At 44.1% G+C, this 22,220-nt stretch overlaps 1 protein-coding gene across 2 annotated transcripts in view; it reads right to left on the reverse strand.

Annotated features, from left to right (window-relative positions):
* The window catches only part of aff2 (AF4/FMR2 family, member 2), a 332,245-nt gene that overhangs the window by 9,400 nt on the left and 300,625 nt on the right, over positions 1–22,220 (reverse strand). For both annotated transcript variants that reach the window (XM_070551870.1, XM_070551862.1), the window contains exons 16-23: positions 20,139–21,104; positions 19,922–20,037; positions 6,874–7,114; positions 5,238–5,371; positions 3,701–3,764; positions 3,009–3,145; positions 1,504–1,575; positions 362–455 (exon numbers count right to left, since the gene is read on the reverse strand). In XM_070551870.1, coding sequence (XP_070407971.1) covers positions 362–455; positions 1,504–1,575; positions 3,009–3,145; positions 3,701–3,764; positions 5,238–5,371; positions 6,874–7,114; positions 19,922–20,037; positions 20,139–21,104 — 1,824 coding nt within the window. The remainder of the gene's footprint in view (positions 1–361; positions 456–1,503; positions 1,576–3,008; positions 3,146–3,700; positions 3,765–5,237; positions 5,372–6,873; positions 7,115–19,921; positions 20,038–20,138; positions 21,105–22,220) is intronic.

Consider the following 22,220-nt stretch of genomic DNA (forward strand, 5'->3'; position numbering starts at 1 on the left):
TGACTTTCTGTCAACACATCCCGTATGTCAACAGCCTGAGCACACACGCGCAGCTAAACCCCGTCAGCCGCTTCCCAGAAACCCAATCCCATCAGCGCAAATGCAGAACTGTGATAATGACACCCTTGGTAATTAATTAAACTAAACATAATTAATCAAAACAAGCACATTAAAGCCCAACAATCCACTGAGATGATTGATGGAGCTAATTAGCACATTATTATTAAAGAAAAAAGAACGGAATTAATAATGTCACACAAACTGAATGTGAGGAACCGTGGAAACGAAAATCAAATGTTTTGGAAGGATGTCAGGGAACGAAGTCTGTGTCCAAATGTGCGTGTGTGAGTGTGTGCGTCACCTTAAAGTACTCCATGAGCGACCGTGAGTACTTGACAGCGTGGTCTTTCTTCAGATGGAACATCCTCAGATACAGCAGAGACAGACAGCGGTTGCTATGGAAACACAAGCATTAGGAGGCAGATGAATCCGCTGGACAAGTTCCTCTCAGAGCTCCATCCTTAATATTTAGTTTCATGTTATCCACACAGAACACACCCCTGACTTCAAAAGGACGCTGCAGGGCCGTGTGTGTGTGTGTGTGTGTGTGTGTGTGTGTGTGTGTGTAACACAACCAGATAAAAGAAAAGCATCTCTTCTTCATAATGATGACACAAACACAACAACCTCAACCCAGACAGACTAATAATAATAAAATGTTGTAATACAATGTAAAGATTCTCTAATCTAACTCCAAAAAGGGATAAAAATATAATAAATTAGTCACTATTAGTTAATAAGAAATGGAATTAATTAAAAGGAAAGTGAAGGAAACCTCACAATTAGAGCAAGACATCACCTCGTGTCCTAATCTAATTAATCTACATCTATTAGATATTCTCAGGTTCTGCGGTTCTAGTGAATTAAGCCTGATAATCCCAATTCAACAACCTCTCAGCAGATGATACTCGCTTCCCATTATGGTTTCCCTGCTTTTGGTATGACTGACAACAGGAATTAGGATTGTGAGTGAATTCAACTGTACGTCAAATAAAAATGATACACATTTATATACAGGTAAATCATAATAAGGTGAAGTAACAAATTCAGGTAAAGTCAAGTAAATAAAAATAAAATTAAGTCAATTAGGATACAGTAAAAACTGAATAAAATTTGTGAAATTATTTCTTATTTAGATTTAGAATCCATCGTCAGCAATCGCCCTGGACTTGTCAGAAATATCATTTCTACATGGAAGTAATTAGAAAAATGGTAAATGATCAAGTTTAGCTTCTTAGATGCAAACCCTGAACTCAGCGTCTGTTACCATGGTGACGTGAACCACCAAGCTGGGGTCAGGAACCCTCTGTGGGCGGGGTTAGGGCTACAGACCAAATGAACTAGATATAAAGATAAAAGTCACACACACACACACATGCGCGCGCGCACACACACACACACACACACACACACACACACACGATAAATGACATGAATACATACCACAGCACAGCCAGCCTCTTCTCAAAGATGGTGGCTGAATGGCTGCTGAAGTTCTTCAGTCTCATGGCGTACCTGCAGACACAACCCAGCTTTAATAGATTAATAATAAAAAATAAGTGAGTTTTTACAAATAAGAACAAAGAGTTGTGTTCTTCGTGACTACAGAGAGCTGGCAGACAGAATCCTGGCAGCTGAAAATGGCCTCGAGCTCAACGAGCTGCAGGTCAGCCCGATCTAACCCAGAAGAAGCCAGATGCTCTCCTCTGGTTATTTGTGTCTAAAACAGAGTTGGGTTCAGCTTCCTGTTGTGATCTAATGAACCGTCTCTCCTCAGCGGGAGCTTCATCAGTCAGAGACGCGCAGCAGGATCAGAAGTCACTCCTTCAGACTGAAGAAACACTCCCCTCCTGTCAGTGGGTATTTACCCGTGAGGGGTCAGAGGTCATACCACTGATCCGAACTGCTGCTGCCGATCCAGCACCTCGCTGAAGGACACTTCAGTGGGATGGATGAGATCTTGAACCGACGCTCTTGAGTTTAAAGGACTCGTCCCACTCCACCACCCCGCTGTCAGCCCAGCGCTCCTCTTTCTTCTCACTCTGGCAGCTCTCACAGGATCAAACCCCCGCATCCTGAAATGCAATGCTGCCTAGATGACACAGACCTTTGTGAGTGAGTGAATCCGGAGAACAGGGGGAAGAAAAGGCTAGGAGGCTTGAGCTGGTTGGAAAAGAGGTGACTGCTCTTTCAGGTTAAACTAGAACAGGTACACCTGTGATCAGAATCAGGAAGTAAGTGTAACTCCTGATCGATCCGAGCGAAGGAAACACTCTGGACCGACTGGAAATCACAACCTCTGCAGAAAAAATGCTATATTTGCTTCTGCTGTTCCAGCTGCAGTTATTTTTATTTTTACGCACAAAAAGACTCTCGACACTTCAAACATTTTCCACCACATTTCATCATTTTGTTCATGTCCCTGTTATTTTTAGTATTAGGAAGAGTTTTGGTTTTTGAAGCCACTTCCACCTTCTCCGTTGTTACATCGTAGTTAGGATGTGTCTTGTTTGCTCGCGGTACCGGGAGAAACCTCACGGGAAGAATTCCACAATAAAGCTCTTCTACCTCTCGCAACCCCCCAAGGCGCTTCACAACACACCAGTCATTCATATTTATATAAGGAAGCACTACGGGTGCAATGGTACTCAGCCAATAATGGTTCAGTGTGTCTGGGTAAGTTAAACACATCTGACTCACACACACACACACACACACACACACGGGGGGGGGGGGGGGACCACGGCTATAGGACATTGAAAAAGACAGATCAACGTTTACTCTATATTGAAGATACCAGCGGGCCTATATTGATGTGAATGACATGTGACCTTTGACCTTGGGGGGTGTTTTTCTGACTGCTACTAGGAGATCATGGGGTCAGAGAAGAATGAATCAGTGAACATCCCCTGATGGACGTGAAGCTTGGTGCTTAGTGAGCCTCGTACCTGATGAGCTCCACAGTCTCGGAGTACATGGTGTACGGCGACTTGGCCTCCAGCGGATCTCGCTCCATGGCGTTTCCACACTCTATGAATGACAGGGCGCCGTCTGCGTAGTTCACCGCTTTGCCAAACTTGTCCATCTGTGGGCGCCGGGTGGGAGAGAGAAAAGAGGACGGCGACAGCGAGGAGATGAAATGCCACGGGGCAGAAACAGAGATGTGTTAGCAGCGATACGAGCCAGACGCACAGCCCCCCTCTCTGAATAATCTCCCACTAAGACGCAAATCCCCCCAATAAACGCGAGGAAACAATGCGATAAATAACAAGATAAATAAGATAAATAAATCTCATTTCATCGTTGGGGAAGGATCTGATAATTCTTTTGATTACTGTATAATCTTGCAGACATCATCACTCGTTGAATGCGACGAACCCTCGGAGACAAACGGTGTAATAAATAACACGAATTATACAGCAGAGTCCTCGATGCAGAATAGATGCACGCTCTACAGAGACTCCGAGCGTGCATCTAATCACCGTCTAGACTCTCCGGGTTGTGTGTTTTCACAATCAATTTGTTTTACACACACACACACACACACACACACACACACACACACACACACACACACACACACACACACAAGGCTGTGCATCTCCCCGTGATTGATTTCCAGTGAAGGGTCGGGCCTCACCAAAGCATCGGCCTTGTGCTTCAGCCTCTTCGCCTCCTGCATGTAGTACTCTGCGCTGTGGACACTGAAACAAAAGCAAGACCAAATACTGATCAGCACTAGAGAGAAAAAAACACCAAGAATGATGGAGCCATTTACATAATCACTACACACACACACACACACACACACAGTGATGTATACGGAGTAGGCAGCTCATGTACACACACCTCGGGCTTGGTGTAACCTTAGAATAACAACAAAACATGCTGTTTCATGAATAATGTACAGGCCTTTTGGGACAAACAAGTAAGCAGATGCATCGTTTACCGAGTTCATACCCAACTGGACAAACGCTGATGTGGCTGTTGGTATTTTGCTAAAATAAGAGCTACAATGGCAAAAATGCTAAACAAGCTAGCTTCAAACACTTTTTCTCATGCCGCTCAACATCGTTTCAACATAGCATAGCTATGAATACATTGTGGGGATAAAAAAACGAGTGAGGTGGCTCTGTAAACGCCTCGGCCTACAGCGCGACTCGGACCAACAGCAACTGTTGTCGGTCTCGCCAAACCACCAAACTTCCACACGTCCCTGGGTCCTCCACTTGTTAGCGTTTTTAGCACCAGAACACCACTGGTGTGAGACATTCTCCACTCCATAACATCAGAGAAGGAGAAACAGCCAGCTGCTACCGCTTCAACATTAGAACTAACTACCAGAGGCCCAAAAAGAAAATCGCCATTCGAAGTCACGGACGACAAAGGACGTTTGGATGTTTAAAACGGCGACTGGTGTTTAGCTCCATCCCGTTTACTGTGTGTGTGCGGGTTTCAGTATCAGGCGGACGAGGCCTAAAGATGATGGCCGACGGGAAGGGTGAGAGTTCTGGGGCCGTGTTTGGAAGCTAGCTAGCTTAGCAGATTTACCGTTGCATCGTTGACGAGAATTGTGAGGAAATCGTTGACAACCTCATCAGAAGTGGGATAGCGTTAGCTTCTCTTTCGGCTAGTGGCTGAGTTTATTAAAGATGTTCAGGTATAATAAGAAAACACACCTGTTGAGTCCTAATGACCAAAAAATGATACACGTGGTCAGCAAAGCTTGTGTTGAAGCCGCTAAAAGCTAAAGAACTAAAAAAACAACATCATCAGGATCACATGTCACTCGTATTATAGAAAACAACTGTTTAATACAATACTTGATATTCTATATAAAATACATTTAAAGGTTGTATCTGAAATGTTTTTATTTGACTAAAATGACGGTTTCTTTATCTTCTACAAAACACTTCAATAAACCACTTTATTTGACACGAAGACAGAAAAATGGCTTACAGGCAGATTTTTAACGTTCCGTTGAATTGTTTGGTGATATTTGTTTAATATTCACGCTGACTAAATTGTTGAAATGTAACTAAAACAAAATAAATGGTTTTCCATGTTTGGAGACTCCGTTCTCTGGGTAACTCCTGTGTTCAGGTTTTGGACCCATGAAAAGATTTTAAACAGTATTCCGAACACACAACTCCACGCTGACGAGTGTTTCTACATACGTGTCCGTGAACGTCAGCCTCGGCCTGCGTGCTTCTGCGGGATCAGTCTGTGTCTCTGGCCACACCTCAGAGCCAGAGTGACCGTTGGCACGGTAACCGTCTCCATGTGGTTTATCGCCACGAGGCTCCGTCTCCTAAAAGTAGAGATTGTAATGAAACTTATGGTTTTAATCCTTTTAGCTAAAGAAAAAACCCGCAGCATGTTAGATGCTACTGCTGTGCTCAGGGTCAGGGATGGATTCACTGTGATGGCTGGTGGAAGAACATGGTCACCTCTAACCACACCCCACTCACTCTCTCCCTACACCGTGTTGCGTTCCTCTACAGATGTGTGGATTCCAGCTGTGGCCAGAAGAACAAGGAACGACGAATTGGTTTTTACAAAGTTTGCTGCTTTTGTGCTTTTAGATCTTCTTTTGGATGATTGGAAGAGTTGGAAAAAGGTAGAATGCCTTCTCTGGGTCAGGGATGAGGTCCTGCTTCAAGTGGAGGAGTTTAAGTATCTTGGGGTCTTGTTCATGAGCGAGGGAGAGATGGAGAGGGAGATCGACAGGCGGATTGGTGCTGCGTCTGCAGTGATGTTCTGTCAAGGTGAAGAGAGAGCTGACCTGGAAGGTGAAGCTCTCGATTTACTGGTCGATCTATGTTCCTACCCTCCCCCAGGGTCACAAGCTTTGGGTAGTGACCGAAAGAACGAGAAATGAGTGTTTTCCCCTAAGAGATAGGGTGAGAAGCTGGGTCATCCAGGAGGGGCTCAGAGTAGACCCGCTGCTCCTCCACATCGACAGGAGAAAGCTGAGGTGGCTCGGGCATCCACGTAGAACGCCCCCATGATGAGGTTTTCTGGATAAATCCAAATGACAGGAGACCTGAAGACAGACCCAAGACACGCTGGAGAGTCTATGTCTCTCTCTGGCCCTCTCTGCTTAGGCTACTGCCCCCGCGACCCTACGCCGGAGAAGCGGAAGAGATGGATGGAGGATGATTACTATGGATGATCACAAATATTCAACATGTTCCATACATATATATATATATATATATATATATATATATATATATATATATATATGTATATATATATATATATATGTATATACATATATATATATATATATACATATGTATATATATATATATATGTATATACATATATATATATATATACATATATATATATGTATATATGTATATATATATATATATATATACATATATATATATATATATACATATATACATATATATATATATATATATATGTATATATATATATATATATATATATATGTATATGTATATATATATATATATACATATATATATATATATACATATATATATATATATATATACATATGTATATATATATATATATATATACATATGTATATATATATATATATATATATACATATATATATATATATACATATATATATATATATGTATATATATATATATACATATATATATATATATACATATATATATGTATATATATATATGTATATATATATATATACATATATATATATATATACATATATATATATATATATATATATATATATATGTATGGAACATGTTGAATATTTGTGATCATCCATAGTACATAGTAGGGAACAACACTTACAGTCCCACTCCTCACATGTGCCGAAGCCTTTCCGTCCCCTCTCCGGTGTCTGTGTGAGGAAGAGGAGGTGGAAGAGGACGATGTGGGACAGGGCAGCACTCCGATGGCGCTGCCCTCCTCGCTGAGAGAAGAGCTGCTGTGACAGGTTCGCTTGCGAGGAGGTTCATCAGACAGCGGGGACAGCAGGGGTGGGAGGAGCTTCTCGTCACGCCGTTGAGCTTGCTTCCTGTTTAGAGAGCTGCTGAACAGGCACACACACACACACACACACACACACACACACACACACACACAATCAGAAGGATCTTTGATGCTGATGAAGTGGAACTTGGTTAAGGTGAAAACTGATCCTTTGTTATTATATTTGAACATTTCTCTTCAAGATGAATTTAAACGATCATTCCTGTTATTTTATAAAGTTACATCCGATCTTTCTCCACCTGATTTGTGATCATGTGACAGGATAGAAGCGTCCCTAGTCGACGCTACTACAGCTCTTTCGTCATGCTCCACAGGTGTGGACACGGTGTTCCTAAGTCCCGCTGTGTGCCAGTCTGCTTTAAAAAAACAGAGAAACTGCTTGACGTTCCACATGGTGTTTCCTTTTCGACCTGGTTAGCCATCATCACAGATGATCATCCAGCCCTTTAAACTCCAGGAGAACACGAGGCCAGTGGAGACTTACGTCTCTCACCCACATGAGAGTTGGAGGGACGTGAGTGGGGAAAACAGGGAAAACTCGTCATTCTGTCGATCCTGGTGGCACATCCACAGTTATTCCCTCAGCAGCCTTGCTGGAGCTCTTTTGACTCACACTGTTTGCTACACAAGAGGTGATATTTTCATGTTTTTCCTCTCTCTGGAAGCTCTGGGGGTTTGATGCAGCTAGAAAGTTGCTGAGCTCACAGAACAAGGCCCCAGGCCCCCACATTAGAGATGATACAGGAAATCAGGGAGACAAAGACTAATTACCTGCTGTGGAGGGTGTGTGTGTGTGTGTGTGTGTGTGTGTGTGTGTGTGTGTGTGCGTGCGTGCGCGCTCTGCATTACTGATGTAAGTTAGTTTGTGTGCATTACTGTGCTAATTTGTGCACATGCGTGGCTATCATTGAGTGAATGTTGGTGTGTGCACCTGTGTGTGTGTGTGTGTGTGTGTGTGTGTGCAGGTAAAGAGGTTGTTTGGACATGTGCAGCAGTACCTTCACTCTACAGTTACACCCCCCCCCCCCCCCCCCCCCCCCCCGCATATTGGTCAGACTGCACTGTAAACCCGTCTGCTCTATAAATGTTTATTACTAAACGCTGATTTGATATTTGGACAGAAATCTGTGTTTTACACTCATTTGAGACATCAGCTCGAGAGTAAGTCATTTAGTTTGATCTGGTTTGGTCCTGTAATGCGTGATGTTTCAGCAACATAACACAAAATCAACCCACTGGTAACCTATTAGATCTGATCTACTTTACAGACCAAACTGTTGTTTTGGTTTTACCTCACCTCTTCTTTACATGCTAATGTGCACAATTCCCCGTCTGTGGAATTCTCTCCCTCATGCCATCCATAACTCCGACTCGCTCTCCTCCTTTAAATCTAGACTCAAAACCCACCTGTTTCAGACTGCATGCTGCTAGTGTCACCTTTTCCATCTTCGTTGATTTTATTATCTAGTTTGTATTTTTAGCCTTCTGTGTGTGATTTTGCAGTTTTTAACTTGGTTCCTTTGTTGTTATTTTATTGTTGTAAAGTGTCCTTCTGTCCCTTGAAAGGTGCTTTTAAATAAAATGCATTATTATTATTATTATTATTATTATTATTATTATTATTATTATTATTATTATTATTATTATTATTAAAATCAAAAGCCTACAAGTTTTCATTGAAGTGATTTGAGTAGCTTAAAGGTTGAATGTGGAGCAACATAATAAAAGGCTACATAAAAAATACCTCCATGGGGCGTTTAGAGGTGTGCAGAATGAAGGTACAGGGTTTATGTTTACACCTACCAGCCAGTAGAGGGCACCGGTGTGCACTTCCAACCACACAGAGAGGCTGGCACTGTGGAAAATGGCGGACTCGGCTGGTCAAGCAGCTGCTTCTGAGCCCAGGACAATAAATAACAAAGGTGTGACCAAGTCACTGCTTTGCAAGTCACAAGTAAGTCACAAGTCTTTCCAGTCAAGTCTCGAGTCAAGTCAAAGTCAAAAACAACAAAGTCGAGTCCAAAGTCAATTACTTCCGCGACTTCAGAGGCAAACGAAAAGCCACTTGAGAGGCTGAGTCGGGCCAGCGTGACGCGCTCTTCACAAACATCAGCTGCGATTCCAAAAACTTTATTAAAGTAACTCCAATTAACTCGAAACATAACGTGCTCAAAATCAAACAGTACAATTATCACAGCGATCAGCTGACGGTCAACAAAAATATGCGGCAACCCGCTCACCCGCTCCTCCTTTTCCCATATTATCTGAGCAGGTGCTGGAGATGAGGTTAAATCCCCACCCATGATCACCTGACCTGACACCGATCTCCGTTTACAACAAATAAACCCACCAAAAACACACCCATAAACATGCATATGTCTCCTATATCAATGATGTGGAAGTCCAAGTCATGGCCAAGTTCTTAACTTTGAATTTTTAAGTCATGATCAAGTCATCTGTCCAACTTCAATTTAATGACGGTGATGATAGATAAATTCCAGAATTAAAGCTTCTTAAAGCTTAATTTTTTTGCTCAAACAAGCAGAAAGTGCATCTGAAACTGATTATAAACAAAGTGTCACAAGTCCTTGGCGTTAGAGTCAGAGTCAAGTCGTAAGTCTTTATAGATTTTATCAAGTTGAGTCAGAAGTCATTAAAATAATGACTCGAGTCCACACCTCTGCTAAATACTGTTTAAAAATAAACGTATTAGTAGAAATGAGCTCTTACCCTGTGTGATTCGTCCGTGGACATGGTGCTGGCTGGTCACTTCACGTATCAGAAGCAAACCCGGCCTGACCTTGTTCTTTTGTTGCAACTACAACCTCCACACACTAGTAGGCGCTTTCGTGTTTGTGCTCCACATTCAACCTTTGAGCTCATCACCACAGCTATGTTCAACTACTGTTAGCATTCAGCATGTTAACAATTTAGCTCAAATTAGCTGAGGCTAATTAGCTGTGGCAGCCATCTTTGGGTGACACCAAAGTTAATCAGTTGAAGGTTTGTTTATCCCTTCAGGCGTTCATGAGGTCCAGAGTGACCCCGCCTCGCACCTAGTGACTGCTGGACATCAGTTCACCACAGAGACGCTGCGTGCTGACAGGCAGGGCAGGCAATTGCTTGGGGCCCCTAGAGTGCCGACAAACTGTGAACCAAGTCAGAACCCCAACAGTAGAGAGACAGATAAGATCTGACTGCAAGCAGTTTAGACACAACGCCTTAGTTCGGTGGGATGAGTTATAAAATCGAGTCTAAAGTGAATCCAAGTCGTCCTTGTAGAAAGTGTCAGAGTGACGGATTCTCAACAAAACCTGTCAGAAGTCAGAAGCAGCTATCTCAGCTGTCTGTAGAGGATTCTGAAGACGTCTGGATATTCATGGTGTTGGTGTCAGGCTTCCTGCTTTTTGGCCTGGGAGGTTACCTGGCTTACCGGAAAATTAACGAGCTGTCGAGGAATATTGGCCTGCTCCCGGAGCTCAGGGATGGATTACACCTCGCTGTGAATTCACAAACTCATATGATTGTCGAGATGAGTCGTAAGCTTGGAACTTTGGCTGAGATTCATGCGTTGGCACAAAAGATGGATGCTATCAAGGAGCAAGTGGACAAATCAGCACGCATTGGGATAGATTAATTTACGCAATTATTGGGATTTTTAGAGGTTGAGGATCAACAGAACTTTAAGACAGAGAGGAAATTATCTCTGTCTGGCCCCAAAACAGTTTCTAATCTGAATCTGGTGCCCTTGAGCCCATGAGGCTGCAACGAATACTCCCCCCTCAGAAAAAATGTGGGATGCTGCCATCGCCATGGCAACTCTGTCTCCCTATCCCAGCCTGGGCGGGACTGCGGGCTGTGAAGGCTGCTGAATCGTTCCAGGAGTCACTGTGCCCTCTAAACCCCAACAACCTCCCTCCCCTGTCCAGACTGAGGTGACGTGCGCTGCTTATCGTGGCTGCAGGAACTGATGTGAGGAGAGTCCCCAACCCTACCACCCCACCTAGTGGACACTTATGTTGTGTAATGTCTGAAGTCTGTTGGATTTCTGTCCGAGGTGTTTTTTGCATAGCAAAGCTGCCCTCCCGGTGGAGGGTAACTCTGAAGTGCCTTTTTTTCCTCCACCTGACCCAATCCTCATGTAAACCCTCTGATCTCTATTAAGGTAGCGCGACTCGGGTTGTGAATGTCCACAGTCACCAATTCTTGTCATGTGCCTATGTATGTATGTATGTCTGATCTCAGAATTGTGTGTACTGAAACTCTAATTTCCCTCTGGGATTAATAAAGGATCTTTGATTTGAATTGAATTGAACTCAGTCTGAGCACGACCATCACACCACCCTGTTTACAGCTTCCACGGAAAGCCTGGCAGATGACAAACAGAGTCACAGGTTCAATCCCAGGTCACCCCTCCTTCCTCCATCCACCTCTTTGAGATGCTATAAAAATATTCCCTCTGTCGCTGTCACACAGAGGCTTATTTATGACGACAGGCGGCTCAGTCAGTTGTTTCCAAATCAAAGGAAAAGCTGGAATTCGGGGTTTGTTATTCCTGCGCTACGACGTGAATTAAACCGGCCTGCATGATGGTTTCATGTCCACAGTGAGCATCTGAAGCCCTGCTAGACAGAGACAGTCTCATCTGTAGTAGTCTGATAACCTGCTCTGGTGTTGACTCCAGTCCCAGGAGGTGGGTGAGGCAAGGACTGGAGTCAACACCAGTTCATGGAACACACTATGGATGATACTTCTGACACACATTTCCGCAATGGGAATGTCGATGAAACATTGAGTAGGCAACAGATCAATAACTGTTATGGCCTCCCACTGGTAAACATGAAGTGTTTCTTAGTAAAGAGAGTTGTAAAAATCAGTCTGCGCTGCTTCAGAAGTCCGTACATCAGAACCAGAGAGAGGAGACACATTAGAGAGATCTGGGAAGTTGCTGCTTGTCCCATCCATCCATCCATCCATCCATCCATCCATCCATCCATCCATCCATCCATCCATCCATCCATCCATCCATCCATCCATCCATCCATCCATCCATCCATCCATCCATCCATCCATCCATCCATCCATCCATCCATCCATCCATCCATCCATCCATCCATCCATCCATCCATCCATCCATCCATCCATCCATCCATCCATCCATCCATCCATCCATCCATCCATCCATCCATCCATCCATCCATCCATCCATCCATCCATCCATCCATCCATCCATCCATCCATCCATCCATCCATCCATCCATCCATCCATCCATCCATCCATCCATCCATCCATCCATCCATCCATCCATCCATCCATCCATCCATCCATCCATCCATCCATCCATCCATCCATCCATCCATCCATCCATCCATCCATCCATCCATCCATCCATCCATCCATCCATCCATCCATCCATCCATCCATCCATCCATCCATCCATCCATCCATCCATCCATCCATCCATCCATCCATCCATCCATCCATCCATCCATCCATCCATCCATCCATCCATCCATCCATCCATCCATCCCTACATTAAGTCCTGTCTGCCCTGGAGTCTCCTCCCAGTGGGACAAGCCAATGAACCTCCACCTGAGCTGACTCCTTTTGATGAGGAGGAGCAGCATCTATACTGAACTGCTAGACTTTGCCCTGGTAGGGCCTTAAATGGACAAGCACTATCATACATTGGTAATCTTCTCAGTCCCTACGCCCCCGGCAGGTCCAGTGACCAAAGCCTACTGGTTGTGCAGCGCACCAGGCTAAAGACCAAAGGTGACAGATCATTTGCTTGGTGGCTTGGTCCTTTTGTTGTGCTCTAACCTCAGTGAGGTGTGGAACGTAGATAGACCAGAAAATCAAGAGTTTTGCCTTTTGTCTCAGCTCTTCTTCCACTGAAAGCCGGATCCATTGCTCCACCTCTCCATATCCCACCATCACTCATGAACAAGACACCAAGACAAACTCTACTTGATGTAGAGAAGGGGAGAAATCCTTAGTTATGGTTGGGAATTGAAAGGTCCATCACCAAGATTCCCACTTTAAGCTCTAGATAAAAAAGCTCAAGATCACGCTACATTATTTGCACCCATTAAAACCATGTTTCTCTTTTGAGTCTGGTCTCCAACATGTTTATCAAAACTGGACTAAGATGATCTCACCTCCAAATATTCCCGTTCCACTACCTTAGCTACATTAGATTTTTTATTTTTTCCTCACCCCCTTCCTAACCATAACCCTCTTGCGCTTTCAAAACGTTGCTCCTACTTGCAACGTCCCTCTCCAACACGGTTACCGGGAAGTTTAGAATGAGCAGCAGGGTTAAGGTTAGGATGGGGTGAGGGGAAGGTTAAGAGGTTAGAGGTAAAATGTGGGTGAAATCTGAGTTTTACCCAAGCCCCCATAATTTGGTTCTGGATATGAGGCAAATAAGGAAGTGACAAAACCTGCAGTTCCACTCTCATCCACTAGGGGCTAGTGTCAGCAGTGAGCAAATCCTCATTGACTCCCATGTTGAAAATGCCAATTTCACAGCAGAAATAACCATGCTAATAGCCTGGCCACAAAGACATATTTGAAGTTTAATAGATCTAGTTTACACTCATGACAACTCTGAGGGGGTGAATTATATAGTTACTCTTCTGTTTAAGTGTATTTAATGCTTAAAAATCTGAATAATTAATGAGCAGTGTTGGGCAAGTTACTTCAAAACTGTAATGCATTATTTATTACTTGTTACCCTCATTTTTAAGTAATTCATTACACTACAATATTACTGATTTTAAAATGTAAGGCATTACACTACTTTTGCATTACTCTAAGTTACTTTCAACAAAACAACTTCAGTATGAATCTGGTAATCTGATGCCCGTTGAACTCATGACACATCCGGTGGAAGGTGATGTGGTGTGTGAGCTAGGATTGCTGTTAAAAACAGTCAGATATAATAACAGTGCTTTAAAATGATTGTTTATTAAATAAAACAACAACAATCTGTACTCTCAGCACGCTGCCATCTTAGATTAACTGAGCAGGGAGTGAGGTGGTGGGGGCTCCAAGCCTATATTTGCCTTGGTCCCCAAGTGCCTTGATACGGCCCTGGATGTGGGACTGACTTCTGGGGTGATCTGATTCTATCACATGTATAAATATTAAATGCTTATATGTTATTGCTTTTCACTGGTAAAAATGTGTATTGGGGATAAATCTGCCTACTTTTTTCTTTTCAAGCACTTTGTTTTGTTTTCTTGATTTTATGTGAATAATTTCCGGCCCTTTCTCTCTCTAACCTTCCTTCATGCTGCATGTTTTCTCCGTCTTCCAGAAAAACTGTTTCCTAGATCTCCTACTTTCTATCAGCCAAAGGGATCTTCAAGCGCGGCGCTCCAGCAGCAATGAGTTGAAATCACCGGGGCACAGATTATGAACTCAGCTGAGGCAAAGCACGTCAGAAAAGTACAGAATACCAGAGAACATGCGCTGATATGAACGATCGCAAGGGAATTATTTTGTTTTAGTGGAGCGATTTTGTGAATGTTACAGCGGCCGCGTGGAGGATGCAACTGGAGTATTTGAGCCATTACCACTGAATCCTCTCTGCCTGCAAAGCTCAGTCCATAAATGATGTCATATAGGTGGATACTGGATCTTTTTTTGGGTTTCCCACAATTTGAATTTTTAGGACACCCACATCTTGATTCTGGTTTAAAAATGCGTTGTAATTACCGCGTTACTGACAATTGTACCGAGTAAATATTACCATTTTCTTTCCCTGTAATGCCTTACATTACCACATTACAGCAAAAAGCAATGCATTACAGTAATTAATTACTTTTGTACCTCGTTACTCCCAACACTGTTAATGAGCATCCAGTCACTTCAGAGCTAGATCTGAAGAAAGGCCTCAGCCTGGGCCTCGGTCTCACGTTAATAGATGTTCGGCCATTTGACTCTCTGAACTTTAGTTTTGTCTGGGTGTTCGTGTTTGGATGTTAATCATGGGATTAGTTGGACAAAAGGGCAAGCTGTGGTTACTAACAGACCTTCCAAGCAGTTTCTGCTTCTTTTCATCAGTAAGTAAAATTATATTTCCGTACTTTATTTCTTACTTATTATGTTTATGTATTTAGCAGACACTTTTGTCCAAAGCGACTTACAAATGATCATCGGCATGTTGCCCTTGAGGCTAACAACAACAATAACAACAGCAACATTGACACCAGTCATGGAGAGTAGGGAACAAGGAGTGGACAGTAGAGAGGGGGGACGGGTGCAGGCAAATGGTTGAATGGGGGGAAATGCTGCCATTTAACTGCTTGGTCAAACATGCTAGTGGGGCTGCATAAGAACCTTGAGCGGGTGTCCAGCTTCTTCTGAGAACAGCAGGCGGCTGCGTGTTCCCGTTCCCCGGGGCAGGCGGGCCGGCTCCGGAGCGAGGCTGTAGTCATGCTGGTCAATGGTGGATCTCTGAGGGAGACCACAGAAAGTCTGCAGCTCTTTTTGTTGACACAGCTTCACTTTTGAGATGCTCAACCTCATGTTTCTTGCTGGAAGCACCTGGAAAAGCTCTGTTAGCTTCGGGTTAATATGTAGCTAATGTCCCGCTGATCTCCAGCTCCCAGAGAAGGGACCATCAACAACGGCGGACACGCGTATTTTTCACAGCGGAGGACCAACAAAGCCCGATATACTCTGTAAGCTTACCTAGTTATGATTTTGTTTCTAAAGGCCGGAGGTGTCTTTACTTTGGAGTAGCTCTACCGCATTTTTGTTGTTGCTGAAAACAGCTGGTAAAACTCGTTAGCTTTGGGTTAGCATGTAGCTAGTGTCCCCCTTATCACCAACCGTGGAGCTAGAGCTGATGTAAAAGGCCACGGTGCCCGGCTACAATCGCAGAAGTCTGAGGCTCTGGTTGTAATTTCCAGTCCCAGTCCATATTAGATCTCCACAGTCTCCAGTGCGGGTGGAACATCCCGGTCCAAGGAGCCCTTCTTAGCTTCTTGGGTTAGCCAAGTTAGCTAGTAGCTACACTGGTTTATTTGTTCCAACCCTGTTCCAAATGTCAGTGCCCCACCCCTAGCTCCACCTCTTCCCATTTTTGGATTGTATGGGCGTGGCGGGACCTGTGACACGATCAAAATGGCGGTGGTGGGAACCACCCATTTGGACACAAAAACGTATAATTCAGGCCTATGGACACAAATTGTCCAGTATATATGTTGATTGTTTTACCGCGGCTCTTGCACAGCGCGTCGGCTCTCATCTCAGCTGTCTGTTTCAAAGATAAAAAAAAAACAACCCATCAAATAAATAAAAAATAAAAATGAAAAGGGACTGTGATGGAACTTTAAAAACAGAATAGCAATCATTCCTCTTGATGTTCTGGTTCCACAAAAGAAAAGACTGATATTAATTATGATTAATTTAAAATTTCTGTCAACATTTTTCACCATTTAAAAAAAATAAATGAAACAAATCTTGAAGCTGATGGTGTAAATTCCGTTTGTTATCCAGTCCCAGTTATCATTCAGAACAATTGTCACCAACATAACTCCTTCCTTTCAGTGGCTGAGTGCTTTTATACTTCAGCGTTAGATTCAGATGTTATATTTATGCTGACCTGCAATCAGCTGTCAGTCACCTGTAAATGTTTCCGACCTGCAGCAGTGATGCTGACGGACTGATGACAGCCTGCACAGCTCACGCCAGGCTGCAGGCTTTCTGACGCCACGATTAAATAACAATGTGTGTGTGTGCGCGCGCACTTGTGTGTGTATGTGTGTGCATGTGTGTGTGTGTGTGTATGTGCACGTGTGCATGTGCGTAGGTGCCTGTGTGCATGAGTGTGTGCGCGTGCGCATGTGTGTGCATGTGCCTGTGTGTGTGTGTATGTGTCTGTGTGTGTGTGCATTTATGTGTGTGCATGTGTGTATGTGTGTGTGCTTGTGTGTGTGCATGTGTGTATGTGCCCGTGTGTGTGTGTGTATGTGTGTGTGCATGTATGTGTGTATGTGTGTGCATGTATGTATGTGCTCGTGTGTGTGTGTGTATGTGTATGTGCCCGTGAGTGCGTGTGTGTGTGTATGTGCCGTGTGTGTGTATGTATGTGTGTGCATGTGTGTATGTGTGTATGTGCCGTGTGTGTAGGTGTGTATGCATGTACGTGTGTGCTTGTGTGTGTGTGCATGTGTGCATGTGCCCGTGTGTTTGTGTGTATGTGTGTGCATGTATGTGTGTGCATGTGTGTATGTGTGTGTGCATGTATGTGTGTATGTGTGTGCATGTATGTATGTGTGTGTGCATGTGTGCATGTGCCCGTGTGCATGTGTGTATGTGTGTGTGCATGTATGTGTGTATGTGTGTGCATGTATGTATGTGTGTGTGCATGTATGTGTGTATGTGTGTGCATGTATGCATGTGTGTGTGCATGTATGTGTGTATGTGTGTGCATGTATGTATGTGCTCTTGTGTGTGTATGTGTGTGCATGTGCCCATGTGTGTGTATGTGTGTGTGCATGTATGTATGTACTCTTGTGTGTGTATGTGTGTGTGCATGTGCCCATGTGTGTGTATGTGTGTGTGCATGTATGTGTGCATGTGTGTGTGTGTGCATGTGTGTATGTGCCCGTGAGTGCGTGTGTGTGTATGTATGTGTGTGCATTTATGTGTGTATGTGTGTGCATGTATGTATGTGCTCTTGTGTGTGTATGTGTGTGTGCATGTGTGTGTGTGTGCATGTGTGTATGTGCCCGTGAGTGCGTGTGTGTGTATGTATGTGTGTGCATGTGTGTATGTGCTGTGTGTGTAGGTGTGTATGCATGTATGTGTGTGCTTGTGTGTGTGTGCATGTGTGTATGTGTGTGCATGTGTGCATGTGTGTGTATGCATGTATGTGTGTGCTTGTGTGTGTGTGTGTGTGTGTGCAGGTGCCCGTGTGTTTGTGTGTACAGTATATATGTGCATGTGTGTGTGTGTGTTCATGTGTGTATGTGTGTATGTACATGTGTGTGCATGTGTGTTTGTGCCCATGTGTATGTGTGTGTGCATGTGTGTGTGTGTTCATGTGTGTATGTGCCTGTGTGTATGTGTGTGTGTGTGCATGTGTGTATGTGCCCATGTGTATGTGTGTATGTGTGTGCATGTGTGTATGTGCCCATGTGTATGTGCCCGTGTGTATGTGTGTATACATGTGTGTGTGTGTTCATGTGTGTATGTGCCTGTGTGTATGTGTGTGTGTGTGCATGTGTGTATGTGCCCATGTGTATGTGTGTATGTGTGTGTGCATGTGTGTGTGTGTTCATGTGTGTATGTGCCTGTGTGTATGTGTGTGTGTGTGCATGTGTGTGTGTGTGTTCATGTGTGTATGTGCCTGTGTGTATGTGTGTGTGTGTGCATGTGTGTATGTGCCCGTGTGTATGTGTGTATACATGTGTGTATGTGCCCATGTGTATGTGCCCGTGTGTATGTGTGTATACATGTGTGTGTGTGTTCATGTGTGTATGTGCCTGTGTGTATGTGTGTATGTGTGTGTGCATGTGTGTGTGTGTTCATGTGTGTATGTGCCTGTGTGTATGTGTGTGTGTGTGTGCATGTGTGTGTGTGTTCATGTGTGTATGTGCCTGTGTGTATGTGTGTGTGTGTGCATGTGTGTATGTGCCCATGTGTATGTATGTGCCCGTGTGTATGTGTGTATACATGTGTGTATGTGCCCATGTGTATGTGTGTATACATGTGTGTATGTGTGTATACATGTGTGTATGTGCCCATGTGTATGTGTGTATACATGTGTGTATGTGCCCATGTGTATGTGTGTATACATGTGTGTATGTGTGTATACATGTGTGTATGTGCCCATGTGTATGTGCCCGTGTGTATGTGTGTATACATGTGTGTATGTGTGTATACATGTGTGTATGTGTGTATACATGTGTGTATGTGTGTATACATGTGTGTATGTGCCCATGTGTATGTGCCCGTGTGTATGTGTGTATACATGTATGTATGTGCTCGTGTGTATGTGCCCGTGTGTATGTGTGTATACATGTGTGTGTGTGTATACATGTGTGTGTGTGTATACATGTGTGTGTGTGTGTATACATGTGTGTGTGTGTATACATGTGTGTGTGTGTGTATACATGTGTGTGTGTGTGTATACATGTGTGTGTGTGTGTATACATGTGTGTGTGTGTGTGTGTATGCATGTGTGTGTGTGTGTGAATACATGTGTGTGTGTGTGTATACATGTGTGTGTGTGTGTATACATGTGTGTGTGTGTGTATACATGTGTGTGTGTGTGTATACATGTGTGTGTGTGTGTATACATGTGTGTGTGTGTATACATGTGTGTGTGTGTATACATGTGTGTGTGTGTGTATACATGTGTGTGTGTGTGTATACATGTGTGTGTGTGTGTATACATGTGTGTGTGTGTGTATACATGTGTGTGTGTGTATACATGTGTGTGTGTATACATGTGTGTGTGTGTGTATACATGTGTGTGTGTGTGTATACATGTGTGTGTGTGTGTATACATGTGTGTGTGTGTGTGTATACATGTGTGTGTGTGTGTATACATGTGTGTGTGTGTATACATGTGTGTGTGTGTGTATACATGTGTGTGTGTGTGTATACATGTGTGTGTGTGTGTATACATGTGTGTGTGTGTGTATACATGTGTGTGTGTGTATACATGTGTGTGTGTATACATGTGTGTGTGTGTGTATACATGTGTGTGTGTGTGTATACATGTGTGTGTGTGTGTATACATGTGTGTGTGTGTGTATGTGTGTATACGTGTGTATACATGTGTGTGTGTGTGTGTGTATACATGTGTGTGTGTGTACTCACTCTGAGGAGCTGCTTTTATGATTGTATATGGGGGAGATGCACGGTGGGAGGAGCAGACAGTCTTTGTCCAGACGTAGCTTCTTGTTACACCTCACTGATGATTCCGGCCGTTCCGACTGCGTTAGGTTTAGGAAGACAGGGGACACATGGTGGGATTAGAACATGTGACACAATGTTTTTGTGGACGTATGTGAGGAGGACTTCGGGAGGAACCCACCTTGTGTTTCCTCTTGCTCTTGCTGGTGTGTGTTTCTGTCAGAGCCACCATGTTTGCTGCTGCCTGCCGTCTGTGTTTACCTCCACTCTCCACCCTCTCCATCCTCCCAGCCAGCCTGGGAATACTCTGCTCCTGGACTGGGGCATTGTCTACCACTCCCGGACCTGGGCAGATCTTCTCTCTGTCTCTGGTTGTTAATCTGTCTCCTGATGCAAGCCTGTCCCTGTCCTCTCTGTCCGTCTGCCTCTCTCGGTCTGGTAACGTGTCTCTGTCACCTGGCCTGTCTCTGTCCTTCACTATGTGCTCATGTTCTTCCTCCTGTCTCTCTCCCTTTGTTAACCTGTCTCTCTCTCTCTCTGTGACCACTCTGTCCCTCCCAGCACTCCCGTCCCGTTCTGCAGGTGCCACCCTGGATCTCTCCCCCACACTCTGACCTGGCACCCTGCTGAGAAAACTCAAGTCAATTTTCACCCATAAACTCTGAATCTCCTGGTACTCCCTCAGGGGAGAGAGAGGCAGCTCGTGTCGCACGTTAGGAGGCGACACGGACTCTACATCTTTACTCTGCCCTTCTAACCCTCCCGGATCGGGAACAGAATTCCCAAATGAAGCACCTATGTTGCTGATGCCCAGCGAGCTGCAGCAGCTGCCGTTGGCGCCGCTGCCCGTGCCGTTACTGGTCACACTGCTGCCATCTTTGACTCGGATTCCTGTTCCTGCAAACGTTTCCAGATTCCCGGCGCTGCTGGCAGGACCAAGGCATGGGAGGAGAGGCGCGTGTGTGTTGGACAGAGTTTGCGTGTTAATGGCGGCGCGTGCCGTCTGGGGTGGCAGGGAGGACATTTTGATAGCTTCGTCAGCGTCCGACTGGCATTCTGACGAGGAGGAGGAGGAGGAATCTGTTTCGATGAATTCTTTGGACTTAGGTGTGATTCTGGTGCTGGGACCTCTGTGCTTCCTCTTGTCCTGGAGAAATAACGGGAACCAGCTAAAGATGGCAAAAACAAGCTAATCATAAGATCATAACGTCGACTAGTTCAGACTTTATCCCCCCGTCTTTTCCTCACATGTCCGTCGTCTAACAGAATAAACCATCTGCCTCTGGAGCTCCATGAAGTCAGACATTACTGAATGTGATAAACTGCAAATGAGACGGCGCGAGTCGTCAGCTCGTGCCACTAATCTGTAAAGTGAGACGAAACCCGCTTGGCTGTCTGATTTTGAATGTCGTCAACGCTGGGTGCACACGGCGAGCGAAAGGCCGTCTGTCACATGCGTATCCCGTTTCTTATCCCAGCTTCCCTCTGCTTTGTGCTCAATGAGGAAACAGCAGCCTGATGATGTAGCAGAGCAGAGTTCAGCGTGGGATCATTCCTAACATTCAGGAGTGTTTGTTGTGAGCCAGCAGATCATGTTATCTGATATGTTTCGTGTTTTGATGAAAGATGAACTCTTTAGTACTTGTTCTCTGCAGGACTCTGAATTTCAGGGTTAGGGTGGATCCTTTCCCAGTGAGAGGAGGCCAGAAATACTTCTTGCCTGCATGAGACAGTGTGCACCAGGAAGTAATTCATGAGCACCAATAAGCACTGTTCCAAGTGCACGTTTCACTTTTCCTCAAGGAGTTCACAACTAGGAAGAGCTTCACAGCACAAACGCTGGCTTTGTGTCCACAGACATACGTGGAAGGAAGCAAGGATCCACCGTCAGTAAGAGTTCAGAGAACAAAACATGCATTTCAATCAAAGGGACATTATTCGTATTAATGGTTTCTTAGTGTAATTAGTCATTAGTGTGTGCTCAAAATCAAGAAACTGTTATGTCTCTCTCTCTCTCTCTCTATATATATATATATATATATAGAGAGAGAGAGATACAGATACACACACACACACAGACACATATATATGTATAGTTATATACATATGTGTGTGTGTGTGTGTGCGTACACACACACACACACACACATATGTATAGTTATATACATATGTGTGTGTGTGTGCGTGTGTGTGTGTGTATACGCACACACACACACACACACACACACACAAAATAAAAACATTAAAATGATTAAATGAATTA

This window comes from Nothobranchius furzeri, chromosome 1 (genome assembly GCF_043380555.1).
Source record: "Nothobranchius furzeri strain GRZ-AD chromosome 1, NfurGRZ-RIMD1, whole genome shotgun sequence".
Lineage (NCBI taxonomy): Eukaryota > Metazoa > Chordata > Actinopteri > Cyprinodontiformes > Nothobranchiidae > Nothobranchius > Nothobranchius furzeri.